The sequence below is a fragment of the Malurus melanocephalus genome, unplaced genomic scaffold (genome assembly GCF_030028575.1).
Source record: "Malurus melanocephalus ecotype Western Australia unplaced genomic scaffold, MMel_1.1 scaffold_52, whole genome shotgun sequence".
In the NCBI taxonomy this organism is placed as follows: Eukaryota; Metazoa; Chordata; class Aves; order Passeriformes; family Maluridae; genus Malurus; species Malurus melanocephalus.
Genome location: NW_026623284.1, coordinates 2746909 through 2767873, shown reverse-complemented (window position 1 = coordinate 2767873; position 20965 = coordinate 2746909). Strand labels below are relative to the sequence as shown.

The following is a 20965-nucleotide window of genomic DNA, read 5'->3' as shown; positions in this document are numbered from 1 at the left end:
AGAATGAAGCAGGAGGTGGCAGGGCAGGCTCCTGGCCAAAGGGTTTTAGGAAGAGGGTTAATTCTTAGAGTAATCTTTGTGGAGTGCTTTTATTTGAAGTTTCTAAGTGAAGTAGCACTGTCATGCCCAGGCTTTCCATCTCTGCCTTGCGGGGAAGCTTGTTTTCTGTTAAGGGTGGGAGAGTTTGTGAAAATGCTGTTTTAAGAGATTAAATTCTTAGCATTGTTTAAGAGTAGGAAGGAACTAAAACTGTGGAGTGGGGGAAATCCTTCTGGAAATCCCTGTCAGTCTGGGATCAGGCTTTGTCCTCTCCCTTTGCTCAGAGGGAGCAGCAGTGCTTTAGGAAGGAGACCAACTCCCTGTAAAGACAGGGAAGATGTAATCTTACAGACCAACCCTTTAAATCTCTTTTGGAAAACGTGCCCTGGGGAGGAGGATGTTGAGCCTCTTGGAGGAGCAGGGGATACAGGTGTGGGGAGGAAAGGTGAAAGCATGCCACCCATTTCCTGGGGAAAGAGAACTGGATTTGTCTGTGTAGGAAATACTTCCTTTTCTTTTGAGACCCTGCAAAGGAGTGCTTTGTGATGGCACAAAGCAAGGATTTGGACCTGAGTAATCAAGGATAGGAGCAAATGCCTCTTTGTATCTGGGGAGCAGGGTGGGATGGGAACAAAAGGGAATGTAAATACACTTCTGCTCTTGGGAGAACTTACTGCTGGAGACACACATCCCACAGCCTCAGAGTGTTAGGAGGAGCACAGAGATGTGTTGTCTCATTGTTAACTGACAGAACCTAGGGATAAATCCGAAAAAAAAGTGTTTAAATTTCTTCTGTATCTTTTCCYTGTCCCTCTGCAGACTGAGTTTTTGGATGTCGCCTGCTCACTGAAAGGTTGTGTTGGCATTTTGGCATGTGATGGAGTGTACACTGAGATGTGTATATTGCAAACATATGGTTTCTCTTTTTAACTTTTCCGTCCCCYGCCCCCCCTTTACTCGTTTCAAACACTGGTGTGTCTGCCAGCGGCCTGGATGGAGATGTGACGCAAGTTTCCTAGCACGTATATGATTTGTGGGACAAAATGTCACTGTGTTAACTGAGCTGGACTGCCTTGCCTCCTGCTTCATGTCTCCTATAAACCTCAAGGGTTTTTTGGTTTGGTTTTTTTTTTCCTTTTTTTTTTTAGCTCTCTTTATAACTATAGAGCTGTAAAGGTCCTTCAGCATGGAATAAAGAGACGTTCTGGTGTGGAAAGAGATGAACCTTGCACCGTTGCTTTTAAGGRATTTAACTTGTTTCCTGATGAAAAAAAAAATTACTCTTAAAATTCAGAGTAAATTTTGAGATTACCAGCTCACCTGTTTTTTCACATGGAATAAAGGAAATTCATGTGTAGTCTAATTCCTTAATTTGTACTGTTTTTGCCTGAAAATAGCCATATGTGGCTTTTATTGGGATGTGGATGGTTCCGTACCACTTCAGTGCAGGAATAGAAGGAGAAAGTTTCCTACCTGCAAAGAGAACCTCTGCTGTAAAACTGCCCCCCTGATTCTGGCTAATACTATATATAAATAAAAAGGGATTACTCAGCACTGGTGATGACTCATGCCAATATGAAGGTGTGGATTAATATCTTTGATTATGCTTGGTTAGTGTTAATAACTGCTGAGTAGCCTCCTTAGGCTTAAGTATCTTCTAGTACACTGAATCAAGGAACTTGGATCAGATGGGAACCTGATTTCATTTTAAAAAGGGGTAAAATGGAGGTGGGGTAGAGGAAGCAATTTATAAAGCRTTTCATTGAAATGCACCCCTAGAGTAGAGAGAGTTCTGCAGGTGAATAGGGCCTTTGGAGACACTGCAATTTTTATCTAAAAAGCAGAATATAGTATGTGCTGTGGTGGCGGTTSTGAAGGTGGTTGGTCTTTTGAGTGTGGATTGCATATAAATTACTGCAGTCTTCTTTTTGAAGCCTGAAAAAAATTCGACCTCATGCTGCTTGTGCTGATCAGATACTCACACATGCTGGTTCCCCTGGATCTTACAATTCCTCTTGGAAATGCTGGTAACGGGAGTGAAGTTAGTTGGAACTGGGTCATTCTCATTTTGCTACTTCTTTGGAAAGACRAGAGCTGTGCTGACTGTGGCTGTTTGATTTAGGAGCATCCCCTTTGCTGCAAACAGCCTGTGCCAGAAACAGGAGATAAATTAGTGGTGGGAGTGCTCCCATGCTCTGTTCCTGTGCCCTCTCTCCCGTGACAGATTCCTTCACAACGATGAGGACAGCGCAGGCTGCATGAACAGATGTGGTGGGAGTTTCTTATCCCATCAGAAATCAAGCCTAAATTGGAAATTCAAGTCACCATTTAAGGAATGATTAGTTTTTTTAATGACTGCGGTTTGAGTAGCTTTAGAGTTGGGTCTTGCCTGTGAACATGCTGATCTGTTGGGGCTGAATATTTTGATTCCTGTCAGTGTTCATCCCAACCCCATGTGGGAGCAGTTTTCTTTTGTGGGTACAGAGTAACTTCTTAGAATTAAGATTTCTGCTTTGCCAAATTTGTCAAAATGTCTGTGGTCATCCACCTGGTGCTTGTGTAGTTTTCTCGTGCTGAGAAAGCACTGCCATTGAAAAAGATCAGCCTCGAGGTGCTTACCATGAGCAATCAGAGTCTTTGGATCTTAAAACCAGGCTGAAATGGGAGGCTCTTGTCCAATGATAACTTTAGGGGTTGGGGTTTTTTTTTGGAGCGTGGTGTTCATTGCTGGCTGTGGTGCCTGTGTGCTGGCTACAGCCAGTTTCACATGCCTGATTATTTAAAACCCATTCAAGAAAAATGTTACACTGTACAAAATATAACTGCCAGAGCTCCAAATGGAGTGTTTAGGATTCAGTCTTGGTGCCATATGTTTTGTTTTAGCATTTCCTCATGGATTCCCACTCCTCCCCCCCAGTTTAGCTGAGCAAAATTGATTCCTACACTGTATTCCCAGGATTCAGGCCGGTTAATTCATTTGAAGACTTGYTTTGTGTACTCATTTTTTTCATTAAAGTTGGTAGAAAAGGCTTAATTGTTTTACATTATTTTAATTGTTGCATAAAATTAACTGTGGGCAAATGTAGATAAGTTAAAAATGTGAGTGGCTGTTCATAGTACTTRGTCTGCTTGGGGCATTGAAGCGGGAGATGCTCAGTACCAGTTTCTCAGCTGCTTGGATGTAGACAAGTATATCTTGTGTGAACCTGAGTGCAACAAAATAGCCAGGCTACTCCAGCATCCAGACTACTTTTCCTTTGGATACTTGATGCATCTCATTTCTTTAAGACCTGCTAGAATTAGAATTGAATTCTAGCATTGCCCTGCTAGAATTAGAATTGAACTGAGTTGCTTTTCACCTCAGGGGAGGTGAAACCAAAAGGTGTTTGGTTGTGCGTGTGCCTTTGTTTAGTTCTTCTGTTGTCTGTGCCCTGATAGGAAGGAGGATAAAATGCACAAGACATCAGAGTGAGGACTTAAAAAGCCAAACACTGAAGAAAGAGGCTGGCTGGAAAGTATACACAATTGTTAGCCTTGCCTGCTGGTTTGAGGGGAGAGCAGAGACCGATCCCACTGCTTTCAGCTCTTCTGGGGTATTAAGGGAAAAAAACAAAATGCAGGGTGTTGCATGTGGAAGTAGTTTGCACTTTSCTAGGGTTGGTTTCTATGTAGGAGTTGCTTCCAGTATTGTTAGGTACCTGGACTGATAAATGTTTAACACTTCCATTTCTCAAGAATCCATTTAAATAGTTTCAGTTTAATGGAAATGTGTTGGCTGGTGCTGGGAAGTGTGGCTGTTCTTTGCTTCTGAGCACACCTGAGGGGTGCACATGCTTCCTGAGAAATACATGCCTGGGAGGCTTCTTCCTTCTGCAACGGATGAAATCTTGAAGAGAATCAACTCTTCCCCAGAAGTTTGTCTATTTAAACTTGGCAGCACCTCTTTTCTTTCTGAGTGTTAGCAACTTGCCCACTAAGCCAGTGTCTAGAGATGTAATCTTTTATTAAAAGTTGGAGCTCCTTAAAATGATGGCAATAATACTTATTGCTAATTGTATTAGTATGTTGTGACAAACTACTTCTTGGTCAAATTTTCTTGGAAGATTTCCCCAAAAATGGACAATATCCATCGTAAATCTCGGCAGCAGTAAATTTAGCTGTGGACATGCTAATGGAGTCCTTGTAAACTTGGTGWTATTAAACTTTCTTAATAGGGAGAGACAGACTTGAGGGCTTTGTGGGTGTAGAAGAATAGCTGTTGGAGCAGTGGAATTTGGCGTTGCAAAATCTTTGAAATATCAGGATGCTGGGGCTTTCCAGACGAGTTGAGCCTATTATCCTGTGCTCCCTTTGGAATCAAATAACTGAGATGCAGATATGAAGGACTTGGCTCTCAGAGTTGCTGCAGTTTCCTGTGATTACACCTAAGGGAGTTCAGCCTTGACATTTCTAAAAACCACGTGAAACTCTTGTYTCCCTGGCAGCAACACGGGAAAGTCTTGGAGATAGGGATAGGTCGCTGGCTGACAGACAGTCCAGGATCTTAATCAGAAGGTCATTGTTCTTGGTGTGTGAGAAAAGATGGGGTACCTCTAGTAGGCAAAATAATGGATATACTAATGAAGAGAGCCAGACTAAGAACCAAATCCAACTTGTCTGGCTTGAGTGAGACAAGATCACTTTAGCAAGAGGTGTAACTACAGCTGAATAACAGCAGGGATACAGGTGCCTGACTGGATCCATAGTACTGAGTCAGAATTTCTCCTGTCCCTAGTKTGCATGAACATAAATTAAGAGACTGACCTTAGTGTGGGATCCTGTCAATTCTAARTTTGAGCCATTAACTTGTCTGAGCACATTGCCTTGAAACACTGCTCATGAGTGGGGTTTTCATGTTAATCATCACAGCCTGCATGTTCCTTGGTTTTAATCATATTAGGTGGTCCTGTCACATTGTACAAGCAGGTAGGGATTTGTGGTGATACAATTGCAAAACTGAAAAAATCCACTGCTTCTCACAACTACTCAACAGCTACAGCAACAAGCAAAGTTTTTTTTCCAAGTCCTTTTTCTCACCACTCCTCCAGGTTCTTAAAGATTATTTCCCGTTGTGCGTCACCGTACACAGAATTTTTGCTTAACACAGATTTTCTTGTAATTAAGAGAAATTCCATCCTGGAAAAAATGTTTAGTTATGTATCAACCTTCATCAAACTAGAGTCTAACGTGCCTTGCCAGGATTTCTGAGACCTCTTTGGTTCTACACATTAGGAAGTCTTCAGGGAATGACTCTCTTCCACTCTTAAAGACTTCACAGATCACATCCGTGAATGAAGTRCAGAGTAAATTCAGAGCACTGATTCATTTTCTCACCAAATCACCATATTAGGCAAATCTTCCTTCCACCTCCCATCCCTTACAGTTTTATACAGCTTGTACTGCATGCTTGTGAAACGACACCTTTGAAGTCTGATAAATCAGTAAAATTAAAATGCATTTGTGAGGGAATGCAGAAAAGCTTTTCTGAATGAGGTTTTAATTTTTTGCTGGATTTCAATTTTCTGCTCCACCTGCTTTATCTTAAGAGTTTAGGGTGGGGGAGAGAAAAAATTCTTGTTTTCTTTCATTTCACTGTTTCATGCTAAACTGACTATAGCATTCTTCCCAATGGATATTTCCTTTGGGCAGGAAATGAGCCTATGTAAACTCATTCTGGAAAGAAAAGGTACAAGCAGCTGTTAAGTAATAGTGTGAATTGAAATACTTRAGTGATCATCTCCTACTGTAGTAAATTCTCCTTGGGTTTTGCAGAAGTTTTACTGTTTTATAGTCATGAATGGTAATTTAAGGACAAACTTTACTCTTAKTGCTGGCACCTTGCTATTAATAAAGCTGTGTGGGTGGATGCTGTTCCCATTTCATCCATCCACAGAGTTGAATTAAGTTAAAATTGCAGAGTGAAAATTTGACCTTGAGTACCCACCTCACTTTGGTGAGATCTGACTGAGCATGTGGCTTGTCCAATGGTATCCTCTGCTGGCTTGTTTTGTGGAAGAATTGAAGTTGGCTTTTGTCTTACAGCAGAATTAATTGACAAATTTTGCAGTTCATTAGAGAGGAGGCTGTTGTCAGGTAGGAAAATGTCWAAAAAACTATTTTTGAATGTGGAATTTTGTTGAGGTACTTGTGGTCAGGGTGTGAGATTATTGCATCTTGGGGAAGTTCAACACATGTTTTGTAAAACTGGTGGTTTACTAAACATTGGATGAAAACTCCATAGTTACTGTTGGACAGGTTGTGCATTTTTGGATTTGATTTGGTCCAAGTAAGGATCTTGCTCACTCTCAGTCTTCAGGGGATTTTAAGTCCATTTCCTTAGGCTCTGGGGTTCATTCCAGCTCTTCTGAAAAGAAACCTTTGAAAACAGTGCACAGGGTAGTGGAAAATGGTGATATTTGAAAAGTGAGAGAGCACATTAATGGCTTTGGGATGAGAGCACTTACAGAATATTTTTCTTAACAAAATTACCAGCTTGGCTCTGCTCTTAGCTGATACCTGTTGAGGTAGGTGGTGCAGGTGAAACTGCAGTTTGGAATTTCAGGCCATCTCCAACAGGCACAATATTACATTATCTTGATGGCTCGAAAACKTGTCAATTAAAGACAACGCTTCTTGTCATGGAGTAAACACCTTTACTTCAAAATCCACAGAGATGGATTTCATTATGTCAGTTTTCGGAACAAAACCAGAAAGCTTCTGTCACTTATTTTGCTGAGAGACAAGAGTTAGTGAGGACTCCCAGGGTTGTGGAGTTCAGTTCCCTATTCTAGCTGATGCCAAATTGTATAATCCCTATACAGAATTAATGAATGCTTGTGCTGGAAATGGCACATGGGGGAATTACCGACACGCGTTCTATTAAACACTTAAGCCTGCCTGTGACCCTGTCATTGCTGGATGAAACAGCTGTTTAATGGATTCCCCCCACAGTGGGAAGTAACAATGCCTTGTCTTTCAGAGCACGTGACTGAGGCTTGGTGCCTATCTTATACTGCTTGCTTTATGTTCAGGCTGTGTCTGCAAGGACGCTTCCTGTGAAGGCACAGGAAAGCTGAACCATGGGGTTTGTGCCATCTCCAAGCTTTAAATGTGTTGATACAAATGTTTCCAGTTTGTGATTCCTCAAGATCTGCCAATGGAAATGGAATCCTTTGGAAACTTGATGTGTTATATGTCTTTACTTCTTAGGCCACTTCTTTGTGAACTTCTCTGTCTCTCACCATGCAAAGTAATCATAAAATTGTAGTCATYGGAACATAAAGATTGAAAAAGACCTTTAAGATCATCAAGTCCAGTCATTAACCCAGCACCACTGTTTTTGCCACTAAACCCTGTCCCCAAGTGCCACATCCAGTGTTTCTTGAACACTTTAGGTATGGTGATTACTCCACTTTCCTGGGCAGCCTGTTCCAATGCCTGACCACCCTTTTCAGTGAAGATTTTCCTAATGTCCAATATAAACTTCCTCTGGTGCCACTTGAGGCCATTTCCTGTCATCCTGCCACTTGTTACCTGTGAGAAGAGACTGACTCCCACCTTGCAACAGCCTCCTTCCAGGGAGGGCAGTAAGGTCCCCCCTAGGAGCAGCAAGCTAGTTGGAAGGTGAAGCCATAAGTTCCATCCTTTCACTAARGTAAGAATAATCATTGAGGATGCCAGTTGCTGTTTAATAAATACCTTGGTATTGACTTCCATCAAACTGCTTTGCTGGAAAAATGCATCTTGAGCATGAACAGTTTTCCTGTTGAACAACTCACCAATGCAAATCTTATTTTAACAGCTGAGAGGCCTGATGCACTGAGGCCTCAGCTCAGTTATTTGTCCACATCCTAAGGCTCAAGATAGTTCTCATTACTCTTGGTTAAAGAATGTAATTTTTAATCAGTGGCTAATCTTGAGTGCTGAACAGACTAATAGATGCAGAAAATATTTACTTGATCAAGATATTTGCTGAAAAGAAAGGATAATAGCCTCTGAGAGAGGATATATCTGATACTTAAACGCTTATTTACCTAAAATAACCATGGTACTATCAAACATCTGTAGTGTAAGCAGACAGATTGTTCTGTTAAGTGGAACCCTGGCCAAATAAAATATCCTCTACAGTTGACAATTACGTTTGAGACAGAGTTCAGAGATAAAGATTGGTAGGGAAGAAAGGAGAACACTGACTTGGCTATTGTACCAGTGCTGTGTTTTGAGCCCTAGTAATACTTGATGACAGCCAGCATGATATTTACATTGTTGCATATACCATAAAGGCAACTGACAGTGATTAAAAGGGAAGGATGAACCTTCTCTACTAAAATTKCTGTGTTTGGAAATGAGACGTTTGAGCCTGCTTTCCGTCGTGTAGAATTAACACTGCATAGCTACAGTGCCCTTTAAATTAGCCAGAGATGTTGGCACGAAATCAAATAAATATAATTGGTTTCAAACTGAAAATCTAATTTAGGCATGCTAATAGCATCTTAAGTAAATGTGGCAGGTCACGCAGGACTTGTGTAACTGGCCCTTGGAGCTTACTGTAGTTACTGCCATGGGGAAAATGGTCTCAGAGGTGCTCCCCAAATTACCTGCATACTTTGGATAGCTGAAGGATGTTTTCTGAATGGCATGATGCGGATATCTGCTTGTCTGGACTGATTTGGGATATGTTTAGGGCTGTGGGATGTTAGGCATATAGCCAAGAGCAGTACCCTCTGTCACCCTCTCTTCCATACTTTGGTGTTTGCAGTGAAAATGTTGGAGGAATATCAGATGGGCTGATACTCCTTCCTGGTAATCCTTGTCTCTGCTGATGCCTTCTGTGGCCAGTGGCTTTTCCCCTGGTCTTTTTATTTTTCTTGCATCTCTTGCTCTGGTGTAGAGTCTGATGCTGGGGGGCTGCAGCTGTGTCATAGGGAGGCAGTGGAAAGTTTGCCTTGAGTGCCTGTGCTGTGGGCTGGTGACCATAGATGAAATCAAACAGCAAAATGACCCAGTGACAACTTTGTGACATATCTTGCTGACATGCTTTGCATGGCCAACCGTATTGTTCGCCCTCTGTTCCAGTCCTGGCCTGTTTTATATTGACAGGCTGACGGTTTTCTCTCCAAGCCTGTCACTTCTCTGCGTAGTCTGTGAGGATTTTCATCCKGAATGTTTGCTGAAGGTGGAAAACAGATGACATTTTTCTGTGTTCATGGCCTAAGAGATACTAAAATATTTTTGAGATTATATTTTTGAGAACAATGTGGTGTGGGGTGGGGTAAAAATTTCCATAAGACTCCCCTTCCTTTCTGCATAAACCTTGGCATTGAGTAGTTTAGATTACGAGTAGTTAACCTCACTCCAGTTAGAAACAAATGTCATTTATTTATTTATAGTGTTGAGTTCAGTGGAGCCATGGGAGGATGTACCCAGCCCACACATGGGTATGGCCCATCAGTTGCTGATGGCTCTGAGAATTGTACTGAACTTCTTACAAGTGATTGGATTTGGGTTTATATTCCTTCCTCTGAGTCTGAGATGTGAATTAAAGACTTGGGCAATAAGTCTGCAGCATCGAGTGTTTCTGTACTGGTGGACCACTGGAGGGGAAGCATGGTTAGCCAAGTGCTGAAAGTACTGTGTGATCTTTGCTGGCTTGCCATCCTTCTCCACTGTACATGGAGCACTGGGAATCCTGAGAAATACATTGTCTTACATGGGCAGAAACCTCTGAGCTCTGGACATGACGAGTGGTTTTCAGTGGTATTTTCAACTGCGAGAGCTCTCCTCAAGATGGTGAATAACTCACTGTCAGCAAGTTTACGTGCTGTTTGAATGTTTTGGCTCTATTTGTAATTGGACAGCAGACTTTCAAAAATATGCTTTTCCTTATTTTTTGAAATTCTTTGAGCATGCTGGAATATCACTTGTCTGTTGGACACTGCAGGYGCTGACATAAATTGAGCAAAGACTTTCAGGCTTTGGGGAACACATGTAACAGAAATCCCTTGTGTTGTGAGTAGTATTTAAAATCTTTGGCCTCACAACTTGCACTTAATCTCAAACTACTTGAGCTCTGGCTATATTGGAATGAATGATCAGAAAACATTGCAAAGTAATACACCTTCAATTTAAATTAAACAAACAGGAATTCACAAGTGAAAACTGTCCTTCAAATTCTTCAGTAAAAAGTCTAGATTGTCGTTATCAGATCTGCTGGTGTGAAACAGAAATCACTTGTATTAAAGTATTAATTCTCTGCCTGGACTTGTTACCTTCCATCCTTGCCCTTTCTCAGGGTGTTGTCCAGCACATGCCTTGTGTCTTACTGTACCTACAGCCACCTTTGGCTTGAACCCAGCTGAATGTTCCCAGCACTGAGCTGTGCTAAAGGTGAGCCTGAATGAAGGATGAACCTGTTACAAGCAGTGATGGGAGTTAGGCTGGACTGAAGGGCGGGGTGACATTTTGACATTGACCAAACAGAAATGCAAAGTTGTAAAATCGTTTATTTAAATGAGGATTGAGCTGCTCTTCCTAAAGCCTTTTCCTCAGAAACATGAGGGTAGCCATTGTTTTGTAAGTTTGAGAGTTCAGCTGTTATGCTGCCTGCCAAACTGTTGCATGCACATAGTGCAGGTGTCTTCATATGCAGAGTGTACTTATGCTGTGATGTGTAGTCAGAGCATTGCTGGTTTTCCTCCACACACCCCCCCTGCCCCCAAAATGGCTTTAAATTTGGCTCCGTCACAACTTTTCAGTTAAATCTGCTTTTGCTTTCTGCCTTTGCTTATGCTTCTGTGATTTATTTCTTCCCTGCCCYGTATTAGCAAGTGTTTCTTTCCCTCTTCTCTACACAGTGTCTTTCCATCTCTGCTGTAGATCAAATGCTGCATGACTGGAGTTGAGAGAATGTCAACCAAGTTAAACCTGGCCTCTTACCTCTACCTCTACCTGGGTTTTAAAAAGGTTCTTATACTGTGAATGTGCCATTCTTCAGCTTGTAAAGAAATAAACACAAAGCCCTGGYTTTTCTCTCAATAGAAATACTATTCGTAGTAAATTTGTATTGGTCATGAGTGGTGGAAAGGTGTATGGGAGTGAGCGTGGCTATGTTGGCACAGCTCTGGGARCTTCCTGGGGATAGGTGCATGTCTGCACTCCTGTGGTGCTGTGGGAGGGAGCTTTGYCCACTCCTGTGATTTTGTAGCTTTTTCGTGTCTTGGCCATAGATTGCCCTGCTGCTGCTTCAGTTTCCCACAAGTTTAGCTTGGGAACAGGCACAGAGCAAACCCAACTGAAKTTTCCCTTACTGGTTTTGCTGCTTCTCCCAGTGTCTCTAACAGCAGTAGARCTTGCTGTACTGCTGTAGACAGCTTGCTGTTTGGGTTCACTCTGAGCAGCGCTAGAAGCACCCAAGTGATCTTCCTGCTGATTTGGGGCTGTAGCTCCACTTCTAGAATTGCTAACACTCTTCCTGCAATGTCTCATGCTGAGTAGATGATACTTTCCTGCGATAGCTTTTTCCTCTCCATAGGTGTGCAGATTTTTTGCCCCCTCTGTGGCAGTACTGGGAGTGCTCTGAGTCCTATTATGAATTCCAATTGGTTTTATTAATACTATTTGTAGGTGTTATTGTAGATTGGATCTTCCATTTTGTAGTAAGAATGTGACATGTAGTGAGATGTCTTAAAAAACATATTCAAGGACCATTAACATTGCATTACTTCACTCTTCCTGAATCGTGRGGCTTGCAAGATGTGCCAGCAAGACTTTGACATCCAGCGGACTCTTGTTACCAAGTCCTGTTTGGGGAAAGGAGTATTCCCACCCCATGCTGAGTTGGCTGGAAATTTGAGAGTAGGCTTTTTTTTGCTAGCTAGTTTTTAGAAGAGGCTCCTTCTTTGCAAGGGGACTCTTCTCACAAGAAGCCTCAAATGAGGTACAGAAAATAAAGGCATCACTTTGCCTTCATAATAAGTGGACCAAACAAAGATCAGTCTGAATTTGCAATCTGGTATTTAATTTCTGGTTTAATTAGATCGGTATTTGCCCTGTGTTCTGTAAGAACGCATAAGAAGTTCTATTCCCAGTCTTGTTGCTTCTTGTTTTATTGCTGTATTGTCCTTGGAATGAGGAATCAGAGCAGGGCTCCCCCAGCTCTTTGGCATGAGGCTATCAAAGAGTTGAGGCATCCAGAGATGAAGTGAGCCTGCAGAGACATGAATACTGAGCCTGGGCTGTAAAGCATTAAAGGTCTCCTGGGCTTTGGGGTACCTGGAACCTGAAAGTCATTGCTTGGTCCAGAGCAGCCTTGCAGGGAAGTGTTTTGTGTGCATTGTTCATAAGAGGAAAACCCAGGGGCACAATTATAAACAGAGCCTGCGTCATGAGCGGCTTTCTGGCACCGCACTCCAGATAGTGGAGGATGGATTCCAGATCTCGCTTAAAAATAGAGGGGTTGTGTGTGTKCTGGGGAAGGGTGGAAGCACAGGGCAGGGTTGTGAGGAGGTGTTCAGCTGAGCCTGGCCTAGTGCTGCAAGGGACTTGRGAATGTGACTTATGGGGCAGATGTGGAGAGCTGGATTTCTCTAGCATTAGAAGAGTTTTTGCTGTCCTCAGCTATCTAGTGGGAAGTTCTGGAAGAACTGAAGCTGGATTCTGCAGAGGGGCATGGTGAAATGCCAAGGTTGTGAGCAGAAATGGAAATGTAATTAGTTAGCAAGGGGGGAAAAAAGCCGTATCATGTTGGTGGTCAAACACAGAAACAGCCAAAAAGGTTGTAGAAGTATATCTTATTGAAGCAAATCCAAACTAGACTGAATTTGATGCTGAGGAACCTGATCTAAGTTGGGATTTGATCCTGCTTTCAGGATCAAAGAGGTAGACTAGAGGTTCCTTCAAACCTAAATGGTTTGYAACATTCATTTGACCTGGCAGAGCATATTTCCTCTGCAGAGGGGATTTGATGCTGGGTAAGGACTGATGCTCCAAGACTATTATGGAATATGTCCACTGTTGATTGTAACAGCTTTGTGAGCAACTGAGTTACAGTGAAGAGAAACTTTCACATCTCCCAGGGTGCCTGAAGTAAATTTAAAGCTGGGGCAACACTGAGTTCTCCTTCCTTGTAGCTGCTTCAAATCGCTATTGCACGTGGTAGGAGATTCTATCCTAGAGCCCGGATTTGATGCTTGTCTTGTGACCGTTTGGCATGACTGTTCCCATTGCTTAAGCAKATCTCTCTTGCCAAGAGGATCTCTGGCTTCAGTTGCATTTGCCTGGGAAGAGGCATCAGTGCAATACATTGCAGTCTTACTGGGGRAGCTGCAATGTCCTTATGTGGCTGCAGAGGTTCTGTTAAATTGGAGACAAAGTGTGTAAGAACATGCTGTGTCCTCTGGTCAGTCCCTTGTCTTTCCACTCCTCCAATTAGCCTTGAAATAATTGGTTTCTGTTAACTTCAACAGAGGTCTCAGAGGGTTTGTCTTTATTTTCAAAAATGGAAGCCTCATGTAAGCTATGCAGCTGTAGAAGAGATGGTGCCCAGTGTGCCTTAAAGGCTGATTCTGGGCTTTCATGGGAAATTTGTCTCAAGTTAAGGAGAAGTTCAGGCTGGAGCTTTGGATACTGGGGGCACAGGGAGCATGGATCCAGGGGTCCAGAGGAGATAACCTGGAAAATCAGGCTTCAGTAACTGAGTGCTTGGGGACTTTTTAATTTAGGTTATTTTAATCCTTTCAGAGGTTGGTTTTATTTCAGAAAGAGCCATTTAATAGTAGAAACATGAAAGAAGCAAGGGTTAGAAAGGGTATGTTTTCCTCTTAAGGCGGTGTTTTCTAAAGTAGGTCATGACCCTTTTATGCAGGAATTTTGCAGCTGCTATCCTAAGGGTTGGAACTATGTCTGAGAGCCTACAGAGGCGAAAGCAGGGGGTATTAGGCAGATCCTAATACCCATTTGGGGTCTCTTTCCTCCCCCCCTTGAACAAAATGATCTCCTGCTTTTCAGGAATAAAGCAGCAATCATTTGGCTGTGCCCGGTTTTCATTGTTTTGTTAAGCTGTTATGTTGGAAGAGATTATCCAGGGAGCAAATTTTCTCCGAAAACTGATCTTGAGACATGCAGAGGGAAGAGCCTCAGCACTGACCTTGATCAGAGTGTCTTGAGGTGGGGAGTGAGTGGGAACCCAGCACAGGAACGTTAACCCTGTGCTGCCCAAGTTGCAATTGCAGTTGGCTCTATTTGCAGCAGGTCTGTGGCTGCTGATAGAGTTGGTTTTCCAAGTTTTGCTACCCTGGCACAAACTGCCCTTGGGGCTTTTCCTCACTGAAGGTTGTTCATAGCAGCCTGGGAAATTGCTCCTCTTCCCACTGTTCCCCATATATTTGCTGCCTTCTCTTAAACTCTACARAATTTCCTTGATGGGCTTTTTCTCTCTGTCAGTGTCATCATCTTTCCCTATGCTTGTTTTCATTCGCAATGTGTTTGGCATCCTCGCTGCAGCTTCTCTCCTTTCTTTCTCTTGCCACCCTGGCATTTAATGAACAAACTGTGTGACTGCAAAGGCTGAAGTGCCCGTGTTGCCATGTTTTCTGAACTCTCCAAAGAAGCATGGAAACCCGGCTTTGTTTGGTCCCACAAGCACGGCACACTGCTGCTGCCACCAAAGAGCAGCTTGCTTGTGGCACATCGTGCTGCAGCTTGGCTTAATCCTCGCTTGATACGCTTTTGAGATTTCATTGTTTCTCTATAATTAGTGCTACAGAGGAGCTGAAAGAAATGACGAATTAGTGAGAGAGGGGGGAGTGGGGAGAGCAGGTGGTGATCGAACTAAAGAGAGCTGCCAGAAAAGTAGGAGCAGCAGGGAATTAAATGGGAGGAGTCTCGAGTTCAGATGATTCCCTGCCATGTGCCCAGAAGGATTTAGTTTGGGATTTCATTACTGTTCAAATAATGCCACACACTCATAACAGATCGGGTCCCTSTAGGCTGGGGCATTGTCCAGCACTTAGTGAAAAGCAGTTTTTGCCCTGAAGTCCTAGTGAGCCTTGATCCCACAGACTTGAGGACTGGAAAGGAGTTGTAGCATGAGTGGTTCTGGTTTTAATTAGGCTATATCTATTGTTTCTGGTAGTAACATCCTGAAAGAATAAAACACAAAACTATTCTTTATGTGGTGACTTCTATAAAGCCCTGGACTTCATCTTGTGAAGGATTTGGTTCATGGTAGTGATTTGCATCTGGAAGAAGCACCTCTGCCAGTTGTACTTACACAAACTGGGTTTAACTGGCRCAGATATCGTGGGATGTCAGGCTGTGGGGGGAAGCAGGAGTATGCTGATACTGTTGAGTGTCTGAGATATCCAGAAAGAGTCTTTGAACATATATTCCTGKGCTGATCAGGACGGGAAGCTTTAAGATGAAAATACAGACTAAAAAGCTAACTGGGGAATGAAAAGGGTTGTGTGACAAGGGAGTCCTCTAAGGTGCGCAGTCATATATTCTTCCAGCATCTGGCTTGTGTTTTCAGTCTCTATTACTATGCGCCAAGACATCCAAAGAAAGAAATTATAATATTGATGCTTTGAATATATGAGCAGCAACATTTCTTCTGAGACCTAACTCTTTCTGAAGATATGAGACACCGTTTGTTTTTTGTTCTGACTTCCAAAAAGCTATTGCTGTAGGGAGACCAGCAGTGCTAGGAAGTGCAAACTTGCTTCTGCCATTTGTCACCACTTCTGTGTGCTCCCCTCTCTTTGTCTTTATGTGTTTTTACTTTCCCCCCCCAACAAAGAAGCTACAAAAACAAAACAGAGAAGCAGATACTGGGTGGAGACGTGTAGGTCAGGAATTCTGCCACCCAGGAGTCCCAGTGAGTGGGAATACATCTGTGCTGAGACTGAGACTGTTGCTTTTGTGCTGGATTCCTGCAACTGCTGGGCAGTGAGTACAGGCAGTGTATGTGGAGTCTTTCTTTGGGATGTTTGTCCTGTGCCTAATGTTGTGTATTTCAGCCTGCTCCTGGCAGTCTAAGCAAATTCTGCTGTCAAAACCTCCCCCTCTTCTCTTTCTGAGCACTTTCTGATAAATGTCTGCCTAGACCCCTCCATCATCTCTGTCATTTGCTCAAGGACCTGCTTACAGCACTCAAATTTTGTTTTCAAWCCCCCTTGTAAATTCTTGCTGTTTTTGCTGTCCTTTTCCTCATAGCTTTTTTTTTTTGCCTTGTGCTATGAATAGTCTCTGAAAAAAATATGAGTGCAAGTAATAAATGGCCTCAGTCTTGAACTTCTTAAAAACCCATTTGCTTTGTGAAATAATAATGCTTTAGCAACCTTAGCATTTTGTGCTCTACACACTTTGCCTTCTGCCATTAAAATATAAACTCCTGAGTACAGGGCATCCTGGCAAGCTGATGCTGTTGTCCCAGGTTCAGTGGCCATACCATATAAAGTGAAGTCAAAGTCCTGTAGCTCCACTATAGTAGATACTGGTTGAAGATTAGAGGAGTAGAGTCCCACAGTTGAGGGCTTTTAAATTTATTTCAGTATGACTTGAAATCAAGCAGTTTTCCTGTATCTTTCAGGGCTGGATTTCAGGCTCTTTTCCCCACCTGGAACCTTATTTGATATGATGCAACTTGTTGTGAGAAGGCTCTTGGTAGTAGTAGGAAGCTTCAGTGGCTTTTGTTTGACGATGAGATTGAGCGTTTTTGCCCCCCAGTTTATGTGAATGTACTAGAAAAAAAAATCACAAAGCATGCAAAAATGAAGTGCAGATTCTGGAAGTAGTTTTTATAGTGTTAAAAATAGGAGAATCTGCTAAAACAGGTGTGTTACTCAAAATGCAGARTAGTAGTTCTCATTTCTCTCAGCTCAAATGGGCTCAAGAGTTATGCCTGTGATAATAAACAAAATAGCTGTGGTTTATTTTTATTAACATTTTTTAGGTATTGGCAATAGGAAGCTTTTGAGCTATTTTTCACTTTTTCTACCCCCTTGTTGATTAATTTGTATTTACTYCTTTCCAGTGAAGTGTGTAAATGTGGGGAACCAAGATGAAGGTAGAAAGTAAAGCAACAAGGTGTCCTATTGATGAGAGGTGAATGTTGCAACAACTTCTGGAGGCCAAAAAAAATGGACTTAACATCAAGTATAAGTCTCACTGTTGAAAACTCCTTTTGATGTCAAAGGATATGATGTTGCTCTGCACATTAAGTTCAGAACTCCCTGCTTGTAGTAGATTGAACAATTGTACATTAAAATGTGGTTATTTTTTCCCCTGTTGGAATTTAAGTGTTCTCTGGCTGCAGTTTTCAATCCAGAAATTGAGGCAATGTGAGAGCTGGAGCTGAACCTGCTTGAATGAAGCCTACCTCATGTCTTTGCATAAAATCAGGGGAGATGAGAACAGCAATTAGTGCATAAAAATATTTGAAAAATCTCATTAGTGTCAGTAGCAAAGAGTGGCTTGTTTTGACACTTTAGGTGAACACATCAGGTTAAAAGTATGTGTGACCTTAGTGGCATATCTTTTAAAAGTACATGAGTAGAATCACTCTTTTATAAAGAAGCTGGAGTCTGGAGGGATTTTTTGGTCTGYGGAGCTATAATGATCCTTAGAAGTGATCATAAAGATCTGCTTGTTTTCYTTCAGTTTGCCCAGCACTTGGATGTGGCAGCTGAGCCAACCCATGGAGCTGCACACACCTGAGTGGGGAGTGCCTGTAGGGCTTTCACTGGGTTTTTACCTGGCTCTGCTGTCATTACTGTCTAGCCCACAGAATTTTGTTGTCTGACCTACCTCCCTTCCTTYCTGCTGAAGTTTGTAAGGTGTTGGTAACTTTCTCTTTTTCCCCCAACAGGGAGTGGAGCGACTGCAGTGGTCCAGGCAGCCTTCTGTGCTCCGAAGAAGGAGAAAGTGGCCATTAAACGGATCAATCTTGAGAAGTGTCAGACAAGCATGGATGAACTCCTGGTATGCAATCAGAATTGTCTGAGGAGTTGTATTTCAGTTATCTCTGAAATATCTCTTTAGCCAAGTGCCTTAAAACCTTTCTTGAGGTGAGGTGAAGGTGAGAGAACTTGACTGACTTCATTAGAGGCGGCTCAATTTTCCTGGTTGTGGGACATGGTACTTAAAATGTTAAAAAGATCAACTGTTGCAAAACTTGAGACTATTTATTTAGAGCTCAGCACTTCGTATAATCCCTTTGTTTTGAACTGAGTTAATGTGCAAGTGTGAAACTCAGCCATACCCACAAGAGCTCTGAAGTCTGAGGGGAATCCAGAGCTACATGCTTTCAGAACATTTAAAATTTAAGGGAATGGCTTTGCTTTTTTCCCTTTCCTTTCCTGMAGTTCTTTACATTTTTTCCCTTCACCTGTAAAGAGAAAAACTGAGTGAATTAGCTCTTGTTCCTAATCTCTTTCTGGTACTGGTGCCAGCTAAAGGGATCACTGACATGTTGCAGGCTGCCATATGGAAACCCACGTAATTCTGAGTTCAGGACAGGAGATAGAGTCCTTTGGAGTTGTAGCTCTGTAATTTTCTGCTGCTCTGTGCTCCTTTTCTCAAGGTTATCTCAATGAAAAACAGATTTTTGCAGTAGCCGTGGTAACTGAAATTTCCCTTTCTCATCTGGCTACTATGTTGATGGGCTTGGTTTCTTCCTTTCCATGTGTGTGAGCTGGTGCTGCACAGTGGTTGCTACATTCACCTCTCATATGGAAGGTCCTTGAATTTAAATCAGGTAGAAATAGGCATTCCTGTGCACATTGGGGTATCTCCACTAAAATGAGAAAGCTCTCTGGGGTAAAACTTTGCTCAGTAAATATTGGCATTATGGAGATGAGGCCTTGTACCATCTTCTAAAGCAGCTCTCTAGGATTTTAATAATCCTACTTGTATCTGTCCACTTGCATCTTGGCAGCTTCTATAGTGTTACCTCAGGCATTTGTTTTGGTGCTTGCAATTGGAAAGTAGAACAGAGACAGCATTTGGGAGTCCTGGCTACCTGTACATTTGTATAATCTTCAGCAAATCACCTGAASCATGGTTCCAGTTTCCATCTAATGTGTAATGCTATTTTTGTCATTATGGGTATCTGCAAATTTGCCCTTGTAAAGAGGAAAGGCTCTGCTCATTCTGTCMCATTTTAGTGCTCCTGTGGAGAGTTGCGTGTAGGACTCAAGAACTGTGTTCAAATCCTCTTATGGCTCATGCTAGTGTAGGAGTTCAAGATCTCTTCTCACAGTTGTTCTTTTTGTCCTTACACCAACCCTTGGTATCCTTTTCAAGCCTTTCATATGGCTTGCCCATACTACCCTGCCTTAGTGATATTCCTGACTGCATTGTCAGGATGTAGCAATCGAGATTGTGAGTCTTTGAGTAATTGCCAATTCTGGCTAAAAGGGGTTAGGTTCAGGAAGACACACTATGGAGGCTTCATGTGTCATTTTAGATAAATACTTCCAATTGCAGATTCTAAATCTCTGGCTGACCTGTTCCTCACAATGTATTTTCCTGTTATGGGTAGACCTGCAATGTATTGTTGTTCTCAGTTCTCCAGGGCTTTCAGTTTTGTAACTGGATGTGGTGTGGGCCCTTCTCTATGCTTGGGTATGTAACTGTAAATATTCTTGAACTTTAAAGTCACAGAGAGGTAGAGGGGCATGAAGATAGTTCTCAGCTGCAGGAGTTTCCTGGAGCAGGGGCTGCCGAGGTAGATGTGTTATGTGAAAAAGTGTTTTTTCCCTGTTCATTCTGAATTTGTCAGTTTATTGGATCACTCAATGTTGTTTCTCAGTGCAAGGGCCAAAAGAATGGAAGTTCCTGATTTCCCAGCTCTGTGTGCTCTTACCTTCRCTTATTTTTATCTTGTTTCCATACCTGCTTCTACCCTAAAGTAAATATTCTCAAGTTTTACATTCTTGTAGTCTCCCTTCATGGCAGTTTTCCCAATTAGTTTAATTAATTTTATTGTCTTTTTAGCAACTATGTCTTATTGCAGGATTGTGGTGCTCCCTTCCCACCAAAAGAAAAAAGATAACTGTAGATGATTGCAAGTTAAAGTTGTTTTAAGAAGCAAGTGTAAATATGATGAGTTCAAACTGGGGTATGTTATGCCCGCTCCTTTCTTTCTCCTCTCCCCCAGTGCAGTTAAAATCACAAACTGGGGCTTTCATGAGTTCCATTGTTCTATTGCTCTGAAGGCATTTGAGCACAGCAGCTTATGGTGAGCTTTGCTTTACTGCCTGGGGACTGGGCAGTGCTCTTGGGTTATAGAACTGCCCACTCATCGGGCAGTGTGATAGCAAAGGGAAGATCATGCTTAAATTATTTTATAATTATTTTTCTATAGTGCCTCAGACCTGTAGACTKCTCTGTGTGAAGCAAGCTTCCTTATTTCCAGAATCTTCCTAGCCAAGAGGGTAATACAGTGCTCCAGTGTCTTTGGAGAGGGTAGAGAGAGCAGCAAACAGTTCTTTCTGTTGCTGATCCTGATAAGGATGATTTAGTTCTTGTACACCTCTTTCAATGTCTGTACTGCTTAGTGGTTGGCACTTCTTGGGATGGAGGTAAGAGGAAGGTTAATTTGAAGTGGGAAATACAAAAGTAAGTGGCTCTATCACCAGCTGAATGGATGAGTGGCCTTGAGCTTCCTTTAAGCTTTGCAGATACCCGGAGGCCAGGAAATCTGGGACYACATCCTTGCTTTGGAGATGCCATGCTTAGAGTGAGTAAGTGCTATGACTTGAATCATTAAAGGTATTGATCTTGATCCTTTTATCTCAATATACATTTGACCTGTGTGGGTGGTCAGGAATRAACTGCACACTTTGCATATACTGTATGACATTCTGGGTTAATGCAGTGGATTKATTTA

General features: G+C 42.3%; 1 protein-coding gene across 1 annotated transcript in view; it reads left to right on the top strand.

The window, feature by feature from the left end:
• OXSR1 (oxidative stress responsive kinase 1) overlaps positions 1-20965 on the top strand; it is an 86572-nt gene that overhangs the window by 1310 nt on the left and 64297 nt on the right. The window contains exon 2 of the mRNA XM_057365421.1: positions 17942-18054. Coding sequence (XP_057221404.1) covers positions 17942-18054 — 113 coding nt within the window. The remainder of the gene's footprint in view (positions 1-17941; positions 18055-20965) is intronic.